At 53.5% G+C, this 20,198-nt stretch overlaps 1 protein-coding gene across 2 annotated transcripts in view; it reads left to right on the plus strand.

Annotated features, from left to right (window-relative positions):
• The first annotated feature begins 371 nt into the window (after positions 1-371).
• The window catches only part of Kirrel1 (kirre like nephrin family adhesion molecule 1), a 120,020-nt gene continuing 100,193 nt past the window's right edge, over positions 372-20,198 (plus strand). For both annotated transcript variants that reach the window (XM_045137917.1, XM_004667294.2), the window contains exon 1: positions 372-658. In XM_045137917.1, the coding sequence (XP_044993852.1) occupies positions 607-658 (52 nt within the window). In that variant the 5' untranslated portion in view covers positions 372-606. The remainder of the gene's footprint in view (positions 659-20,198) is intronic.

Raw genomic sequence — 20,198 nt, forward strand, 5'->3', positions numbered from 1 at the left:
GCTGGCTGGCGAGCACCGTGTTCTCCCCCACCTCTCCTCCTCCTTTGCCCTCGATTCATTTCTCTCTTCACTCCTCCCCTCGCCGTCCCGGAGAGCCGAGTGAGTGTGAGAGCGCGCGCGCTGGGGGACAAGGGAGGGCCGTGGAGGGAGGCGCCGTCGGAGGGCGAGCGGACGTCAGGAGGAGGGAGGGAAGGAGGGCGCCAGGAAGGAGAGAGGGAGAGCGGAGCCGCCGAGGTCCTGAGACCCGGAGAGGCTGAGCGTGCGGGCGGGATCCTCAGGGGGGGCGCGGAGCCGCGGGGCCGGGGAGGGAGCGCGGGGCCCGGGGCGCGCCGGGAGAAGAGCTCCGAGCCGGGGCGCGCGGAGCCGGGGCGCGCGGAGGGCAGAGCTCGGAGCCGGGGCGCGCGGAGGGCAGAGCTCGGAGCCGGGGCGCGCGGAGGGCAGAGCTCGGAGCCGGGGCGCGCGGAGGGCAGAGCTCGGAGCCGGGGCGCGCGGAGAGCGAAGAGCCGGAGCGCGCGGAGGAGCCGCGGCGCGCGGAGAGAAGAGCCGGGGAGCGCGGGCCGGGCTCGCGCGCCGACCTCAGGCCCAGCGGCGCGACGGGCGGACAGCATGCTGAGCCTCCTCGTCTGGATCCTCACTCTCTCCGACACTTTCTCTCAAGGTAGGCTCCCCCCCACCCCGCAAATCCCCAGGCCGGGTCGGGGACGCCCCTCTGGGGAGTCCTGGGGAGGGCCGTGGAGTCACCCCCGGCCGGCCCGGCGACAAGGACTTTTCAGAGCATTGGCCTAAGTTGTTTCCTGGGGCTGCGCGGGAGAGCTGAGAACTAGGGCCACGAGGGCCAGGGTGGGAGGAAAAGGGACCCGAGCGCTCAAACTCTTCCCCCAGCCTCCCTCCCGGGCCCGGTGAACGGACGTCTGGGTCCTGGCTTGAGGGGAGGCTCGAGCAAGGGTGGATTTCAGATTTGAGGGATGCGCGGAGAGCTGGGGACTCTGGCTCTCAAAGATGCCGCCAAGGGATCCCGCTGCTCCAGTCCAGCGGGGGTGGGGGGGCGCATCTCTGTCTGCACCGCGTTTCTGGAGAGCCAAGGGCGGCTGGCTGGTGTGTGTGTGTGGAGGGGGGGGGTCCAGTGCAGCTGTGGTTGGACTCACCTGGAGGTGGGGCACTTGCCTGGGCCTGGCACCCGTTTGGGGTCAGGAAAGTGCTGATGTCTGGGGCTCACTTGGACCTGGCAAAGCAGAGGCTAAGAAGTGAGCTGGGCGAGAGGTGAGGGTGCCTGCTGGCACCCAAACTCCAGCCCGCCCTGGGGTCTGCTGGCGCGGGGTCTCGCCTTCGGAGGCCGACTCCAGGAGCGGTTTCATCCTGCTGCGCCCTCCTCTCCCACCCCGTGGGCCCGACACGGAAATTGACACACAGACATCATAAAACAGCCTGACACCGAGACAGACATCCCCATAAACACCCCACACGCCGACACAAAGACGCTGACACCTCGGAAGAAGGCAGACCTGTCTCCCAAGTCGACACAGCCCGGCACAGCCGTCCCTGCGGCGTCAAACTCGTGCCGTGCCTTCCTGAAAGCCACACTCCCGAGAGCGTGACACCTTCGCTCACCCAGGGGCGGGTGCACACGCACCGACCCCTCGGAGCAGACAAAGAAACTCGGACCGACGTCCTCGTAGGCGGGCGGACACCTATGGAGATGTGCAGTCCACAAAATGGAGGAGGTGGTCTTCCTCTGGTGTGGCGGGATGGGTCTGGGAAGGGGGAAGGCACTGGATAGGAAGAGCCTCGGGCATTGGCCAGCATACTTAACCTTCCTGGAAGGTGGGTGTGCGTTGGTGGTGGGGTGTTCGCCGGTCTGCTTCCTTGCCAGTTCTCCGCGTGTCCCCCCCCCCCCCCCCCCGCCTTCCCGGCTCTGAAGTCAAAGTGTGGCAGAGCCCAGGGGTCTTGATTTGTCTTTCCTCACAGGTAGCCTGCCCCCCACTCCCACCCTTAGAATTTGGAAAAACACATCTATGGTGTGAGAGTGGGAGATGGGGCGGGGGTGTGTGTGTGGGGTGGGGGGCCCTGGTCTCAGCTCCGGCTACATGGCAGAAAGTTGGGAAGATGACTTTAAGTTCTGACTTTGTTCAGCCAGGCTGCTGGAGAGGGGGAGGGGGCGGGCGCGGTGGGGAGGGGGAGGGGCTGCCCAGTCAGTTCTGGTATGTGTTGGAGGCAAGCTCGCCTGTTCCTCTCCTGAAGCCCGCACATGTCAGCAACATGGATGTGAATGGGCTTCACGGAACAAAAGCTGCAGTTAGCAAACAGGAGAGACGTGTGGATTGAATCAGGACTGGGTTTGGTGAGGGGGAGAGAGGAAGAAATGCCTGCTGTGTGCCTCCTTTCCGCCCTTGGGGAGTTGGAGGAGCTGACCTCCTGCCTCTATGGGTGGGGGGGGGTTGAAAGCAAGTCCCCATGAAAGTGTGCTGAAGTGTTTTGGGCTGGGGAGGGAGCAGGCCCATAAGGAGTTTGTATGTGGGAGGGTTACTCTGGGGACATTGATGAGCTGTAGGGGGCTTGGCCTCCTCCTTAGCCTCAGGCCCAGGCTGGAGCTGGGGCAGCTCAGGATGGAGAGAGCCTTTGCAGCGGGTCGGGGGCCAGGGAGGTGGTAGAGGCCTCTGGGGAAAGGGAGAAGGTGGCCAGACCAGAGAGCCGAACGGAAAGGAGAGGAGCCAGGACGGGGAGAGTCAGCCCAGGCTGAGAAATAAAAATAGTGTTTTAAAGAATTTCAATGGGCTTCATCAATCTTCATTTTTCACCGAATAATTTTCTGAATCTTATCTAAATGAAAACCATCCCCCTCCCTTTCCATCATGCCCTGGCTCCGACTGATTGTGCCGAAAATTGAAATATTTATTCATTTTCTGGGAGATTTTCTCACTCCCTAGTCTCAGGGAGGAGCAATTGAAAAAGAAAGATTGTAGCTAATCAGAGCAGTGTGGGATGACAGGCTGGCTCTAGCTGGAGCTGCCTCCAGAGGGCAGTGGCTCCTGGGTAGGAGGAAAATCTGTCCCTTCAGCCCCCAGACCGCCCCCTTGCCTTTCCCACCCTTGCTTTGAGCGGACTAAAGGGGAAAGCAGAGGGACCGGGGTCCTGGAAATTCCCCAGCACTCCTTTCCTGAGCATGGACAGTTGTATCCCCACAAGGACTTCCAGCGGGGGGGGGGGGGGGGGGGGGGGGGGTGCTCCACTCTCTACACATGGGCGCCACACGCTCCACAGACTGGCTGCCCAGAGCCGAGCATTGAGCTGGGGTACTGGTAAGAGAGGAGGGGGAAGTCAGGGCCCTTCCTTGACCTTGGTTGGCCTCCATCTTCTCCCACAGACCCTGGGGGAGGTGTGAAACAAGTCCTGGGTGCCACAGCCGTAGATCCAGCGCAGGAAGGAGGTGGCATCAGGCCTTCCCACCTCTGCTGCTTACTACAGTTGGGGGGTGGCCAGCACCACTGCCTGTGGGTTCTCGGTGGGGCGAGATGAGGGAGCCCTCTCACCCCTGCCATTTCCATACTCCGAGATCTGCGTTCTTGGCAGAAGCTCCTCCGAGACCTCACGATGCCCTCGGGACCAAATCTTCATTTCTCTGCATCCAGCCAATGCCTCTTGATATCTGATCAATTGATGGATGAGGGTGCAGCCTTGCAGGAGGTAGTAGGAAATGGAGATAAAACCAGAGGGTCTGAGCCAGGAGGCTGAGGCAGGAGGATTGTGAGTTCAAGACTAGCTTGGGCTGCCTATGGTGTTCCAGGCCAGCCAGATCTGTATATAGAAAGATTCTGACTCAAAAGCAAAGCCAAACAACAAGACAAAACAAAACAAAAGACAGCTCAGCTCCTGGTAACAATCCAAGCTTGCAGAGGCCACGAGCCTCCACGCTGAAGTGAGCTGCTCATCTGTGAGTGAGGACGTAAGTTATCACCTCGTGGGTCTTGTGATTGCATTAAAGGCACAGAATGGCGTCTGCCACAGCAACCAACGATCACTAGTCACCATGTTGTGACTTTATTGCTGGGCATAAGTAGACAGACTTTTGTCTGCCCCTCATGTTTCCCTTGTGACTCTGACCCATTTCCAATGGAGAGGAGATGCGGTTACTTTATTAACACCAGCAACTCTTCGGTGGGAGTCACAAACCCGTCCACAGTAGAGGCTGTGGGAACAAAGGACTTCTGTGTCTTATAGCCTTTCAAGGAGAGAGGTCTGCAGCTAGAGGTAAGGCCCTGCCACAGGGGACGTGCTGTGACTCGGGTCACTCGTGTCTGGGGCTGAGTGAAGGCCCGGAATTGGCTACAGAGCCCTACATCGCAGGATTATTTGGCCCTGCTTCCCTGTCCTAGCCACCAGCTTTCTCTCTCGGGGTACCAGAGGGCTGAAGGAGCTCTGGGGGGTCGTGGCTACTTTGTCTCCTAGACTAACATCTGTCCTCTTAAAGGAACAGTGTCTGTGACCTAACACTTCTTGTTTTCCAAGCCCTCCTCCTCCTGTGATTCTTGGCGATTCAGTCTGCCCGTGTTTGTGTCTTGTGAAGAGAACCTTGGGTAGGGTAGATCCGAAAGAGAAAATTCAGTTTTCCTCCCGGTTGGTGACCTCAGAAAAGGTCTGCAGAAGGAACCTGAGGGGAGGGCGAAGTAGAAGGGGCTGGCATTTGCGTGAGCTCTTGTGTGAAATAGGAATACTAGCCCCGAGGTGGCAGCATTTCAGAGTTGGTAATAATACGGATCATTTATTGAGTCCTTATGCTAATTACTTTATATGCACTTGCTAATTTAATCTATACAATTGTCTCCTGAGATAGGCTCTGTAATTATCCCCATTTCATGGATGAGAAATTGAGGTTTAGACATGTGAGGTACTGCGTTGGCAGTTGTAGGAAGCAGCTGACCCTCCCGTCCTTTGCCAGTGGCCCTCAGCTCGCAGGGACTGATGCTGGGCTGGGACAGGCTTTTCCTGGCCCACAGTGCGGTGAAGGCTGGGGCTAAGGGATTATTTCATAGAGGTAAGCTCATTCAAGTTTAACGATAATCCTTTATTCTGAGGTTCTGCCCTACATTTTTTGTTCTTTTCCTCTCTTTGTGTGTGTATGTAAGCAGAGGGAGAGACACAGAGTGAGTGAACGGGTGTGCAGGGTCTCTTGTCACTAAAAAGCTGGGCTGTCTTAGTGTTAGTCTCCAGCGTGTTACTTTTCATTAAATTCCTACTATGTTCTTCTTAGACTAGTGTCGCTGTCATTTTATAGACAAGGAAACTAAAATTGAGGAGTGAGGGCTGGAGGGATGGCTTAGTGGTTAAGGTGTTTGCCTGGAAAGCCAAAGGACCCAGGTTCAATTCCCCGGGACCCACGTTAGCCAGATGCACAAGGGGGAGCACACGTCTGGAGTTCATTTGCAGTGGCTGGAGGCTCTGGTGCGCCCATTCTCCCCCCTACCCCCATCTTTCTCTGCAAAATATCAATAAATAAATAAAAATAAATAAATAAAATCAAGGAGTGAGTAGAGAGGGCTTTTACTGGGGTATTAGTGCCCAGATCCAGTCCCTTTTGTCATTGCGAAGACTGCCTATACTGGCAGCTGTACTCCGCAGGACAAGGACAAGAGGGGAGCCCATGTCTTCTCTGGTGCTTCAGACTTCTCCCCAGCTCTCATCCTGGGAATGCTGGCCCCGCCCCCCGCTCCTGGCCTGGCCTTGATGATCCTCTGTGGGGCAAAAACAGAGGAAGCTGAGATACGGACACCCATGTTTTAGTCAGTAGGGGTGGAAGTAAATACAACACTACCTCGTGCCCCGTTTCTTTCCTCCTGTCTTTTTATTTTAATGGTGCTGGGGAGCAATCCCAGGCTAGCCGAGCTTAGCGTGCTGGGCACTCACCCTTCCCGTCTTCTAGCTTTGTGTATGTAGCATGTTTTCAGGTGCTAGCAACCTGCTCACACGTGCTATTTCACTGGATAGGTTATCTTGTGATAGAGGCAGGACTTTTTTTTTTCTCTTTCATTTTCACATGAGAAAGTAAGGTCCTATACATTAGATGGCTTGTGAAGGGGTGAGAGTTGGGCTGGAGAGAAGAGCTAAGAGGTAAGTTCTTTCACCTCTCACATTTCTGGGCTCTGTTTCCCTCGGAGGGCAGTGAAGTTGCCCTCCATGTGCCCAGAGAGGAAGCTCTGTCTCTTCCTGACCTGCCAGTTCCTATCTGGTCTCCTCCCAGGGCTCTGGGCCAGCCAACTTGGCCATCTCCCAAAGGGGGCTTTGACCTGGAAAAGGCTGGGCGTGTGGTGGTGGATTTTCAGTGGAGGAGGAGAGACTGCTATGTCCTTGATCCTGAAATGTGAGGCCAGGGATGGAGTTCTGGGACAGAGGATGGTGAATGGCTCTGAGTACTGACGTGGTCACGTGCCTGTGTGGAAGGCCTGCTGAGTGCTTCACATATGTTAATAACTAATATTATGCCAACAACAGTCTGTTAGTGGGAGGTGTTATTCCCATTTTCCAGATGAACAAATGTGCTAAAATAAGCTCAACAGCTGGATATGGTGGCGCATGCCTTTAATACCAGTACTTGCGAGGCAGAGGTAGGCGAATCAACAAGAGTTCGAAGCCAGCCTGAGACTACAGAGAGTTAAGGACAGCTGAGGCTAGACTGAGACCTGACCTGGGCGGGTGTGGAGTGGGTGGAAATAAGTACATATTACCTAATATGACATTCAGTACAAGCAGAGCCAGAACAAGAATCCAAGCAGAGAAATGGACATGACAGCTGGGGACAGACCACAGAAGGAAGCTCCCAGAGGCTCCCAGAGCCTCCTCAGCACCACAGGCAGGCCTGTGCTCCAGCTCTTACTGCGAGCGTGTGCTCCAGCTCTGACTCCGAGCATGTGCTCCAGCTCTTACTGCGAGCCTGTGCTCCAGCTCTTACTGAGAGCGTGTGCTCCAGCTCTTACAGAGAGCGTGTGCTCCAGCTCTTACTGAGAGCCTGTGCTCCAGCTCTGACTGCGAGCATGTGCTCCAGCTCTTACTGCGAGCCTGTGCTCCAGCTCTTACTGAGAGCCTGTGCTCCAGCTCTTACTGAGAGCCTGTGCTCCAGCTCTTACAGCGAGCCTGTGCTCCAGCTCTTACTGCGAGCGTGTGCTCCAGCTCTTACAGCGAGTGTGTGCTCCAGCTCTTACTGAGAGTGTGTGCTCCAGCTCTTACTGTGAGCCTGTGCTCCAGCTCTTACTGCGAGCGTGTGCTCCAGCTCTTACAGCGAGTGTGTGCTCCAGCTCTGACTGCGAGCGTGTGCTCCAGCTCTTACTGAGAGCGTGTGCTCCAGCTCTTACTGAGAGCGTGTGCTCCAGCTCTTACTGCGAGCGTGTGCTCCAGCTCTTACTGTGAGCCTGTGCTCCAGCTCTTACTGCGAGCCTGTGCTCCAGCTCTTACAGCGAGCGTGTGCTCCAGCTCTTACTGCGAGCCTGTGCTCCAGCTCTTACTGCGAGCGTGTGCTCCAGCTCTTACAGCGAGCGTGTGCTCCAGCTCTTACTGCGAGCCTGTGCTCCAGCTCTTACTGCGAGCGTGTGCTCCAGCTCTTACTGAGAGCCTGTGCTCCAGCTCTTACTGAGAGCGTGTGCTCCAGCTCTTACTGAGAACCTGTGCTCCAGCTCTTACTGCGAGCCTGTGCTCCAGCTCTTACTGAGAGCCTGTGCTCCAGCTCTTACTGCGAGCGTGTGCTCCAGCTCTTACTGAGAGCCTGTGCTCCAGCTCTTACTGAGAGCCTGTGCTCCAGCTCTTACTGCGAGCCTGTGCTCCAGCTCTTACAGCGAGTGTGTGCTCCAGCTCTTACTGCGAGCCTGTGCTCCAGCTCTTACTGCGAGCCTGTGCTCCAGCTCTTACTGAGAGCCTGTGCTCCAGCTCTTACTGCGAGCCTGTGCTCCAGCTCTTACTGAGAGCCTGTGCTCCAGCTCTTACTGAGAGCCTGTGCTCCAGCTCTTACTGCGAGCCTGTGCTCCAGCTCTTACAGCGAGCGTGTGCTCCAGCTCTTACTGCGAGCCTGTGCTCCAGCTCTTACTGCGAGCGTGTGCTCCAGCTCTTACTGAGAGCCTGTGCTCCAGCTCTTACTGAGAGCCTGTGCTCCAGCTCTTACTGCGAGCCTGTGCTCCAGCTCTTACTGCGAGCCTGTGCTCCAGCTCTTACTGAGAGCCTGTGCTCCAGCTCTTACAGCGAGCGTGTGCTCCAGCTCTTACTGTGAGCGTGTGCTCCAGCTCTGACTCCGAGCGTGTGCTCCGGCTCTTACTGCGAGCATGTGCTCCAGCTCTTACTGAGAACGTGTGCTCCAGCTCTGACTCCAAGCGTGTGCTCCAGCTCTTACTGCGAGCGTGTGCTCCAGCTCTTACTGAGAGCCTGTGCTCCAGCTCTTACTGAGAGCGTGTGCTCCAGCTCTTACTGTGAGCGTGTGCTCCAGCTCTTACTGAGAACCTGTGCTCCAGCTCTTACTGCGAGCCTGTGCTCCAGCTCTTACTGAGAGCCTGTGCTCCAGCTCTTACTGCGAGCCTGTGCTCCAGCTCTTACTGAGAGCCTGTGCTCCAGCTCTTACTGAGAGCCTGTGCTCCAGCTCTTACTGCGAGCCTGTGCTCCAGCTCTTACAGCGAGCGTGTGCTCCAGCTCTTACTGCGAGCCTGTGCTCCAGCTCTTACTGCGAGCGTGTGCTCCAGCTCTTACTGAGAGCCTGTGCTTCAGCTCTTACTGCGAGCGTGTGCTCCAGCTCTTACTGCGAACCTGTGCTCCAGCTCTTACTGCGAGCCTGTGCTCCAGCTCTTACTGAGAGCCTGTGCTCCAGCTCTTACAGCGAGCGTGTGCTCCAGCTCTTACTGAGAACGTGTGCTCCAGCTCTGACTCCAAGCGTGTGCTCCAGCTCTTACTGCGAGCATGTGCTCCAGCTCTTACTGAGAACGTGTGCTCCAGCTCTTACTGAGAGCCTGTGCTTCAGCTCTTACTGCGAGCGTGTGCTCCAGCTCTTACTGCGAGCCTGTGCTCCAGCTCTTACTGCGAGCCTGTGCTCCAGCTCTTACTGAGAGCCTGTGCTCCAGCTCTTACAGCGAGCGTGTGCTCCAGCTCTTACTGTGAGTGTGTGCTCCAGCTCTGACTCCGAGCGTGTGCTCCGGCTCTTACTGCGAGCATGTGCTCCAGCTCTTACTGAGAACGTGTGCTCCAGCTCTGACTCCAAGCGTGTGCTCCAGCTCTTACTGCGAGCGTGCGCTCCGGCTCTGACTCCGTTCCCGTGCCTGCGCCCTCATCTGCCCAGACACCTGTGGACAGGCCTCTCTCTACCTCCGCCCTTCCATTCGCTGTAGCACTGGTGTGCAACAGCGTTCCATTTCTGTGCATCATCTTCTTTCAGTTGTAGCAGTCTCCCGAGGCTCTGAGGGTGCTTCCCAGCTTACCTTGCATGCCTTGCACCCCCTCCTGCAGATGGGCACACTGTTAAGCTGGGAAAGCCAGAGCACTTCTGTTCTTCATTCTCTGAGTTGTCACCTCCAGTCCCAGCTCTTCCCCTTCCCATCCCCAAGTCTGAGGCAATGTGGACCTGAGTGAGAACTTGAGGCACCCAGGATGGAAGCTTCTGCAGCTTCCAGGCACTGCTGGTGATCATATTTCTCCCTCCGTCCCTCTATCAGCCTTCTCCCATGTGGAAGGAGCGTCCACTTCTCTTCCCAGCACATTTTGCTTTCCAGCATCTTTTATGAACCTCTGCCACCTCCGAAGGGGGCTTGCTGCCTTCACTGCCCTCTGCCCTTCATGAGTCTATTTAACACAGTTGGGACAGAATTGAAATAAATGGGCCTTGCAGCCAAACAACCTCCGAATGGAGGGTCTTAAATCTAGGGATAGAAATCTCCAGCACTCTGTAGCAAATTCCAGTAGTTTCTCAGGAGGTGCTGCTGCTTCAATCCTGGGGCCTGAGGTATGGGAAGGTGATGGGAGAGTCTCCCAGCCTGGGTTTTGAGGAAGAGAGGGGACAGCAGGACTCGAGTCCCAGATGGCACTCGGGCCCAGCAGGGTAACTCTAGTAGGCTGTCTTGTGCATGTCGTTCTCCCTCCATTAGCCCAGAGTCATAAATTCTTCAGGACACGCTCATTTGCCTTCTCTCTGCCCCGTGTTACCTTCTGAGGCAGCATGAGGACGGTTAGTCGCTTCCCTTGGCAGGAATGTCTTGCACAGCCTAATGGAGATGCACTGAGAGAGTTGTGCTGTTAGACACGTTCCACTGTTGTGTCGCCATCATAAAGGGTACGTGCACAACAGGCTAAGACTGCGTCACTTCCGATACAGTTGTGTGGGTCCGTATGGGATTAGGAGTTCCCTCCCTCACTGAAACTGGGGTGCCGCTCAGAGGTGGAGAGCGTGCTGATGAGCGAGCACTAAACCGGGCCTCCAAGCGCCGCAAGTGAAATCAGGCATCACTGATTGACACAGGGTTGTACTGTATGCTTTTTTGTTTATTTATTTATTTGAGAGTGACAGAGAGAGAAAGAGGCAGATATATAGAGAGAATGAGCGAGCCAGGGCCTCCAGCCACCTCAAACGAACTCCAGATGTGCATCTGGCTAATGTGGGTCATGGGAAATGTGCATCTGGCTAACATGGGTCCTGGGGAACCGAGCCTCGAACCGGGGTCCTTAGGCTTCACAGGCAAGCACTTAACCGCTAAGCCATCTCTCCAGCCCTGTTGTATGTTTTTAAGTGCCTGACTCTAAGGATACAAGATGAGTAGGGTACTGCCCTTACTGCTATGTGGCTCTTCCTGGTTTTCTTTTCTTTCCTTTTTCTTTTGGTGAGGCAGCATCTTACTCCAGTCCACTCTGTAGACCCTGGCCAGCCTTGAATGGCCTATCCTCTCAGCCTCCCAGGTACTGGAATGACAATATGAGGTCCATACCCAGCTTCTGGATCTTACTTTGTGATTTATGTGCAGTTATCAACATCAGTAGGCCTCAGTTTCTTCCACAAAATGGGAGCAGACAATTTTTTTTTAAAAAATAACAACTATGTATTATTTGGAAAACATGGGTAAGAATTAGGTGGAATAAAGGTGGGTGTGGTGGTACACATCTTTAATCGCAGCACTCAGGAGGCAGAGGTAGGAGGAGTGCCATGACTTTGAGTCTACCTCGAGAATATATAGTGAATTCCAGGTTGCCTGAGCTGGAGTGAAACCCTACCTCAAAAAACCAATAATAATAACAACAACAAAAGCATGCAGTCCCTCCCCTCCTAGAAACTAAGAGAGAGAGAATGAGAGAGATGGAGACAGGCTGATTGATTTCCGGCAGTGCAGCAGAGGGGAGTTTGCTATGGACTGCAGTGACCAAGGGGGCTCCCTGGGGCAGTGGGCCTAAGGGCAGATATACATGTGGTAGGAGGAAGAGTATCAGCACTGGACAAACTTGGGTCAAGATGTAGCTGCTGGCCAGGCAGGTGCAGTGGGCTGGTTGGTACCAAGTGTGAATGTGGACCAGGGAGACAGTGTAGAATTGGATACTAGGTATGGACTGGGGAGAGGTGAATGAGGTGAGATTTGGATGAGAAGATCCAGAGCCAGGTACTGGGGAGAAGTGGGTGAGCTGAGACATGAGCCGGGTACTGGGGCTGGAACCCAGAAGCTTGGTAGGGCTGGCCCAACAGAGTACCCATCAAGAAGTGAGAAGCCAGGACTTGTGGGTTTGTTTTGTTCTTTTTTAAAAAAAATACTCTATTTTTATTTATTTGGGGGGGGGGAGGGAGGTAGGGAAGAAGGGAGAATGGGAGCACCAGGGCCTCCAGCCACTGCAAATGAACTCCAGATGCATGCGCCCCCTTGTGCATGTGGCTAATGTGGGTCCTGAGAAGTTGAGCCTGGGTCCTTTGGCTTTGCAGGCAAACGTCTTCACCGCTAAGACATCCCTCCAGCCCTGTTTTGTTCTTTTAAAGAATGATTTAATATTTCTCTTATTTACTTATTGGTTTTTTGAGGTAGTGTCTTGTTTTAGCCCTGAGTGACCTGAAATTCACTATGCAGTCTCTGGGTGGCCTTGAACTCATGGTGATCCTCCTAGCTCTGCCTCCCATCTGCTAGGATTGAAGGCATGTACCACCATGCCCAGCTTTATGTACTTGACAGAGAAAGAAAGAGAGAGAATAGGCATGGCAGGGCCTCTAGCTATTGCAGATGAACTCCAGATACATGTACCATATTGTGCATCTGGCTTATGTAGGTCCTGGGAAATCAAACCTGGGTTCTTAGGCTTTGCAGGCAAGCTCCTTAACCCCTAAGCTATCTCTCCAGCCCTGTTTTGTTCTTTTTAAGAGAGCATCTTACTCTGTAGCACAGGCTGGCCACAAACTCAAAACTGTTACCTCTTCCCATGAGCCTTGGGACTTCTGAGTTCTAAGCAAAGCCTTCTTTTTTAAAATTTTTTTAATTTTTAATTTTTTGGTTCATTTTTATTTATTTATTTGAGAGTGACACAGAGAGAGAGAGGCAGATAGAGAGACAGAGAGAGAATGGGTGCGCCAGGGCTTCCAGACGTGTGTGCCCCCTTGTGCATCTGGCTAACGTGGGTCTTGGGGAATTGAGCCTCGAACTAGGGTCCTTAGGCTTCACAGGCAAGCGATTAACCACTAAGCCACCTCTCCAGCCAATCTTTTTTTTCTTTTTAAGGGTATGGTCTCCATCTCATTTGTCACCCAACCTCTTCTAAAACTCTTAAACTGCCAGAGGTACTGTGGACATTTGCAACTTCTGTGGTAAAAATAAATTAATATCAAATAAAAAAGAAAGTAAAATTAGGGTTTAGCTAGCCAGAAAGCCTTATAGAAATGTCAGTGCCACCACTGGAAGTCATTCTCCAGTGGATCATGACTTTGGGATGGTGAGCAAGGTTATTTTTTATTTTTATTTTTTTCTGAAAACCCTTTGGCATAAGATAAAGTTGCCTGGAGGCAGAGGTCAGTAGAGATAAGCATGCTTACTCAGATGCCCCAGCTGTATCTAGGTCCTTTGTCATCTGCCTAACCCTGGGCCAAGTCTACCCTGGGGAAGGTTGAGGGGGCACCAGGATGAGCCCCTTCAGGGCCAGTTACAGCCTCTCTACTGGCCCGAGACCTTAGCAGTCTGTGGTTGGGCTGTGCCTCTTAGAAGATTTAGGGTGGAGGCAGGCATGGTGGCTCGTGCCTTTAGCCCCAGCACTTGGTGAGGCAGAGGTAGGAGAACGATTGTGAATTCGAGGCCACCCTGAGAATACATAGTGAATTCTAGGTCAGCCTGGACTAGAGTGAGACCCTGCCTAGAAAACCAAAAAATAGGGCTGGAGGAATGGTTTATTGGTTAAGGCATTTGCCTGCAAAGCCAAAGGACTCAGGTTCTATTCCCCAGGACCCACGTTAGCCAGATGCACAAAGGGGGCACACACATTTGGAGTTTGTTTACAGTGGCTGGAGGCCTTGGCACACCCATTCTTTTTCTCTCTCTCTCCCTTTCTCTGTCAAATAAGTAAATAAAAATATTTTTTAAAAAAGGAAAAACAAAAAATAGGGCTGGAGAGATGGCTTAGCAGTTAAGGTACTTGCCTGCAAAACCAAGGGGCCTTGGTTTGGTTTGATTCTCCAGGATCCACATATGCCAGACGCACAAGGTGGCGCACGCGTCTAGAGTTCCTTTGCAGTGGCTGGAAGCCCTGGCGCGCCCATTCTCTCTCTCTCTCTCTTTGTCTCTCTTGCTCTGCCTCTTTCCCGCTCTCAAATAAATAAATAAAAATAAAATATTTTTTAAAAAGAAAGAAATTCTTAGGTCCAGGGCAGGGAAATAATAAGCTGTAGGTTTTCAAATAGGAATCTGTGCAGGGCGTCCCCTGCCCCCTCTTGTGGGATTCAGTAAACAAGCTTTTGCTGCTGTTTGGCCCCTGTCCTTGAGACACTCAGCTCGGTGTGGGGGACGGGTGTATAAACCCATGTGGACAATCCTACAAGACAGAGGTTGTGAGAGAGGTATGTGAAAAATGGTGGGAGTCTTAACTGTGTGCTGGAACGTGTGGAGTGGGGGTGAGGGGGTGGGGACTACTCCTGTGCGAGCCAGGTGCCACTTTGGACAATCTTTGATTGTAGTCCTTACTCTTGATGGCAGGAGCCCAGGAATCCTAAGGACTGAGCCCTGGTCCCTCTCAAGGGTTATGATTTCCAGGGACAAAGGCAGTTTACTTACAGCATGCTTTCCCCAAGTCTCTCAACCTCTTGTGTCCATTTTCCCGACCCCCAGTTTCCAATAGAGCTGATTTCTAAATTAACTTTGTCTTTGTAATCAGCTTAGCTGAGACTTTATTATTATTAGTTTTCTCTTCCTCCTTGAATTCAGCTGCCTGGGGGCCCTGCTCACCCCATTACCCGGCATTTTCAAGCCAGGAGGCGCTTTTTAACTGCCTCTTTCTTCCCATTCCATTCTCTTAACTGGGACATTATTAAAAGGAAAGGCGCAGAGATGGGGCTGAAAATAGAGAAGACTGGAGCGAGAGAAAACATTTTCGGGCTGGAGAAATGGCTTAGCGGTTAAAGGCATTTGCCTGCGAAGCCTAAAGACCCTGGTTCGATTCCCTGGGGTCCATGTAAGCCAGATGCACAAGGGGGCGCACGCATCTGGAGTTCATTAGTAGTGGCTGGAGGCCCTGGCACGCCCATCTCTCCCTCTCTCTGCCTCTTTCTCAAATAACTAACCATATATATATATATATATATATATATATATATATATATATATATAACTTTTTTTGCTTTTTCAAGGTAGGGTCTCACTCTGGCCCAGGCTGACCTGGAATTCACTATGGAGTCTCAGGGTGGTCTCGAACTCATGGCGATCCTCCTACCTCTGCTTCCTGAGTGCTGGGATTAAAGGCGTGCACCACCACACCTGGCTTCAAAAATATATTTTTAAAAATGACATTTTCCCAAGCAGCAGAAAGTCAGGGCTAGGTCAGCAGGCAGGGGCAGTTCCTGGAGAAGTTGGAGTTTTCTTCATCTTCCTTCCCAGGTAACTGAGAAGGGCTTCCTGCCTGGACCTTGGGACCCCTGGGCTGTAATGCCTAGCCCCACCCCATTCCGGATTCCAGGGGCATCTACCAGCTTGCGGGCATGGCGGAATGGGATCTTCAGAGTGCCAGGGCACTTGTGCCTTCCCTGCCCCGCTGACACTCGCCTGCGGCAGGCTGCACTGGAAGCGAGCCCCGGGAGCAGGGACGCTGCAGGGGACGCAGTGTCCGAGGTTGGCCAGTCTAGCACGCATGTGGGACGTCTCCCTTTCCTGGTCAGTAGGTGAAGTGAGAGTGCAAACTCATTTTAATGCCAGCGTGAGCCAAATGTAGTTAGAAAGAAACATCTGAGGGCTGGAGAGATGGCTTGGTGGTTAAGCGCTTGCCTGTGAAGCCTAAGGACCTTGGTTCGAGGCTCGATTTTCCAGGACCCATGTAAGCCAGATGCACAAGGTTGGCGCATGTATCTGGAATGCGTTTACAGTGGCTGGAGGTTCTGATGCGCCCATTCTCTCTCTCTGTCTCTTTCTATTTCTGTCTGTCACTCTCAAATAAACAAAAATAAACAAAAAGTTAAAAAAGAAACAGCTAACTTTGCAATGATGATGATCAAGTCTGGGTCTGAGGTATTTAATTTGTACATACTGCCTTCAGTTTCATACCTGGGTTGTGACGTTACAACCCAATCCCCAGAAACAGGTGACTGTGAGTTCCCTGGAGCCCCCCCACAGCCAGGGGCTTCGGGAGGGCCAACCTCTTTACCCCAGAAGCTGCCATCTGTCACTTATTTGACACCTCGGGTTGGTTTCTGATTCCTAACGTAGGTGATTGGCCTACCTCACAGGGTGGTTGTGGGGCAAGAACGTGCTAAGCAGCAGTGTCTGGCCCTCACTAAACCCTACAAACATTGCACAGTGCTTGCTTTTCACAGTTCATGGTAGATCTGAGCCAGGAAACAATGGGAAGAGCAATGATGGGTATGATACCGAGGAGTCTGTGTTTGGGGTGCCGCGGGGTGTAAGCCCTGCTCGCTGGCCTCTTGGCTTTAGTGCAGGCAGATCCTTAGGGGGTGGGTGGGGAGCAAGTTTCCTGCTATAGAATTTAGCCTGTGCCCCATAATCTGGAGAGTGAGCCCCCTTTCACCCAGTGTTTCTTAGTTTCTGCATTTTCAAAGCAGAGTGGTGTCAGCCGCCTTCCTCTAGGAACTTTCAAGTTCTGGAAGAGTCCTCTCAGGACACTGCACAGAGAGCTGGGTGTTGTTTTAACCGGTCTCTCCAGAGGCTTCAACTCACTGTGTTAGAACACAGGTTATCAAACTCTGACGTGCTCACAAAACATTGGGGACCTGGTGAAGCGCAGCTCCCTGTTATGAAGGGCTGGGGTTAAGTGGAGGCTCTGCAATGGTTAGGGGCTTCCAAGTGACTCTAAGAGATTCTGGTGCTTCGTGTTCAAGGGACCATGCCAGGGTGCGAAGGGTGCTCCCGTGCCAAACTGATCTTCAGAGTTCTAATGAGAATCAAGGCACAACAGACCTCATGAACAGAGCTCACTTTCCAGCCTGTATACTTTAAAAATACAGTCCTGGGGCTGGAGGGATGGCTTAGTCGTTAAGGTGTTTGCAAAGCCAAAGGACCTAGGTTCGATTCCCCAGGACCCATATTAGCCAGATGCACAAGGGGGCGCATGTGTCTGAAGTTCGTCTGCAATGGTTAGAGGCCCTGGTGCCCTGCTGCACTCATTCTGTCTCTCTCCCCCTCTTTCTCTGTCAAATAAGAAAAATAAAATATTCAAAAAATACAGTCCTAATGGGTCATAGATGCAGGGGCACTGGTATGTTTGATTTTGGGGTTCAGAACATAGCAGTGGGCCTATCCATAGACCTGAGACTGACCCCTCCAGCCCTTTCCTGGCTCCCTGCCTCCTGACCTCACTGCCTGTTGCAGAAGAGAAAGTCCCCAGCCCATGTGTCGCTTGGGAAGTCATGGCTAACCTGGGGCGCAGTTGTGGGGAGTGGCGGGAATCATCTGTAGGCAGTTCAGCGTCTTGACCTCACACAGATGTAAGAGACCCTCACCCTACACAGGTCACTAACCTTTTCCAGCTTGTCTGTGGAGAAGCCTTGTGCTCCTGTGAGAAGCCCTGCTCCCCTCCCCCCAAAGCAGGCGCCGTGGTCAGTCCCCTTTGTCCTGTCACCTCCAGCCGCCTATGATTTCAAATGGCAACAGAACCAATGAGCAGCGTCAACCTGAGGGGCTTCAGGGGAGGAAGAGGGGGAGCGAGATCAGCCAGGGTGGGCTTCCTGGGATAGAGAAGGACCCTGAGGTCAAGTTTGAAGATGGAGAGATGGTTCTTCAAGGAGCCCATCTTAGGACCCAAGATAACTCTATCAGGCTGGACTAACTGGGGTGAATCTGGACCTTTATCTCAAGAGAAAGGAATTTCATTAGTGCTCTCTGCCCTTCTTCTCTCATATCTGATACTCCCTGGCAAACAGGAAGTTCTTCTTTGTATATAACCTGAACCTTTCCAGCTCCTGCATGGGAGATATAATTAGGGATTGTAACTGAATATGTCTCCAGTATTCTCCAGGTCCAAATAAATAACATGTCCCCAGCAGATTCATTTCTTATAACTTCAAGGCAAAGCTCCTCTTATTACGAAGCAAGCCTTAAGCCGGGTGTGGTGGCTCACACCTTTAATCCCAGCACCTGGAAGGCTGAGGTGGAGGGTCACTGTGAGTTTGAGGCCAATGTGAGCTGTGGAATGAGTTAGACTGAGACCCTGACGAGAGAGAGAAGAGTGAAGCGAGTCCTGAGAGGTCATAGGTGAGGCTGCCTCACAAGCTCTGTGGCAGCGAGTCCATGGATCTTTATGGATCAGAGGGTTCGAATCCCAGCAAACCACCAGGCCTATCCCTCACAGGTCCTTGGCCAGAGTGATAAGGATGGGGCTCATAGGCGCCTTACCCTATTGATTTATCATCCTCTTAGGTGATGGTCTGGGAAACTCTGCATTTCTCTCTGTGGGTCCAGGTTGAGAGAGGTTCTAATTTTTGTTGCTGGAGCCTGGAGGGGTGGTGGCAGTGTGGACCTGCTCATGGTCAGGGCCTCTCTTATCTGGACATAGAATACCTGCTGCTTGGGATCCAGAATGTCCAAGCCCAGCTTTGCCTGCGTGGATCCCACGTGACATCAGCATGGACAGATGAAGGAGAGGACTGGGGGTTTGCTGCAGGTCCTGCCTGTGAGGGTCACTTTACCTCATGAAGGGAGTACAGGTGTGTCCTGGGGACACTAGACCTATGAGGTAGATGCAAATCCTTAGCCCCTAAACTTCCACTTGAGGACTGGTCTTTGTGAAAGCTCACTCATCGAGGAGATGGCTCCCCATCTTCACAAGGTGTCGACACCTATGTAGATCATGTCGTAACGGGGGATTGGGACCCTGATATACGTGTACTGGGATGAAGATGGAAAGATGTACTGCAGCTGGCCTGTGGCTGGTTAGGGAAGCGCTCTGTGAGGGAAGGAGGGAAAAGGCAAGAGGGAGCAACGGAATCAGGAGGGAAGAACACAGGGGTTGGGGCTGGTGTGAAAGGTAGAGGAGGCCACCTTGTAGGGAGTTTTGGTGGAAGAAGAATGAGACCCGGGGTGGTCTGCCCAGCGGGCTTTTATGGTTGAGGCTCTGGGATGTTCGTGCTGTGGCCCTCACACCTGTGGCCGTGTGATGTGCCTCGGGCTGAATGTGTTCAGGCATCCCTTGAGCCTTGCAGTCCTCCAAGAGGAAGGGCCAGGCCTCTGGGGAAGAGAAGTGAGGCGGGCTGGGGGCTAGGCTTGTGTTCAGTTTTTCAAGAGGAGGCGGGGACAGCCTTGGTCTGGAGAGCTGTCCGCCCTCCCGCTCTGGCTGTCCCCACAGGACCGCTGGCCCCGGGCTGTGGCTTTTCTCTGCCCCTCTCTGGGTGCTCCCTGCCCTCTTCCCCCGCTGGCCTTGTCGTGCTGTTGCTTGGCAGGAGTGCACGCAGGAGTGCGGGGCTCTGCTGAAGCATTTGGTGCTTGATAATTTGTGGATTATAGCTAACTCTCGATAAAGATTCCCCTAATTGCTTGGCTCACCTCAGGTTCTATCATCAAAGCAAAGCCGTGAGGCCCCCCTCTCGCCCTCCTTTTCTTTTTATTATCTCTTAATTAATCACTCTGGCTTTCACACTTAGCAGATAATTACAGTCTCCTGGGCACACAGCTCGTTTTCATCACCTCCTGCTCCAAGCCAACAGCAGCATGGAAGGGGGCGGGGATGAAGAGGGAGAGTGGGCAGACACACACCGGAGGAAGGTGTGGGAGCTGGCAGTGAGAGACAGGTGGAGAAGGAAGGGACGTGGAGGTGCAGCAAGAGGGCCACATGACGTGGTGAGGGGAGCTCGGAACCATATCCCTAGCTTGCGCAGCAATCCGTAGGAGGACTTGCCAGTGGCCAGGAGGCTGTTGAGGCCCCTTGGAAAGGCCTCCCCTGGTGACACAGTCTTTGTCCCTTGAGCTGTACACTCAAGGCCCTTTTACTTGTTCTGGGGCCCAGCGGCAGGTGAACTGCATGCATCATCAGGAAGCTTGGGGGGAGCAGTAGAGGAGCCCCAGTTAAGCTCATTCCCGTGAGGTGGGCAGTGGGGCCAGCTGGGTGGGAAGGCAGTGACAGGATGCGGGTCGTGTGGCCTTAAGTTAGTACCCACTTCCGGGAATGCTGCTGTTTTGGAAGGAGCAGGGCAGCCCTGGGGATGGAAGCCATGGATGGTTCAGGCATTCGCTTGGTACCTTCACCTGTGCCCCGCATGGCTTATGGTGGGTTCACTGCCCACTTCTAGAGACAGCAAAACCAAGCCTGGGCTCTGATTTGCCCATGCCACACCAAATCTGACTGGTTCTGTTTCTTACCATGGACCAACCCATCCCCTGGGACTGGAGCACAAGCCAAGAGTAAGGAAAAGAGGAAGGACAGGGAGGGCTCCTGCCTGCTGAGTTCTTCATGGTCCTGGCTCGCCCATCAGGGCCTTCCTTGGGCTTCTGACCCACAGATAAGGAGAGGACACACTTCCCGATTGATCTGAGGTGCTCAAGAGGGAAAATTTACCCAGTGAGTTCGACGTGGATTTGGGT

The sequence above is a fragment of the Jaculus jaculus genome, chromosome 19 (assembly GCF_020740685.1).
Source record: "Jaculus jaculus isolate mJacJac1 chromosome 19, mJacJac1.mat.Y.cur, whole genome shotgun sequence".
In the NCBI taxonomy this organism is placed as follows: Eukaryota; Metazoa; Chordata; class Mammalia; order Rodentia; family Dipodidae; genus Jaculus; species Jaculus jaculus.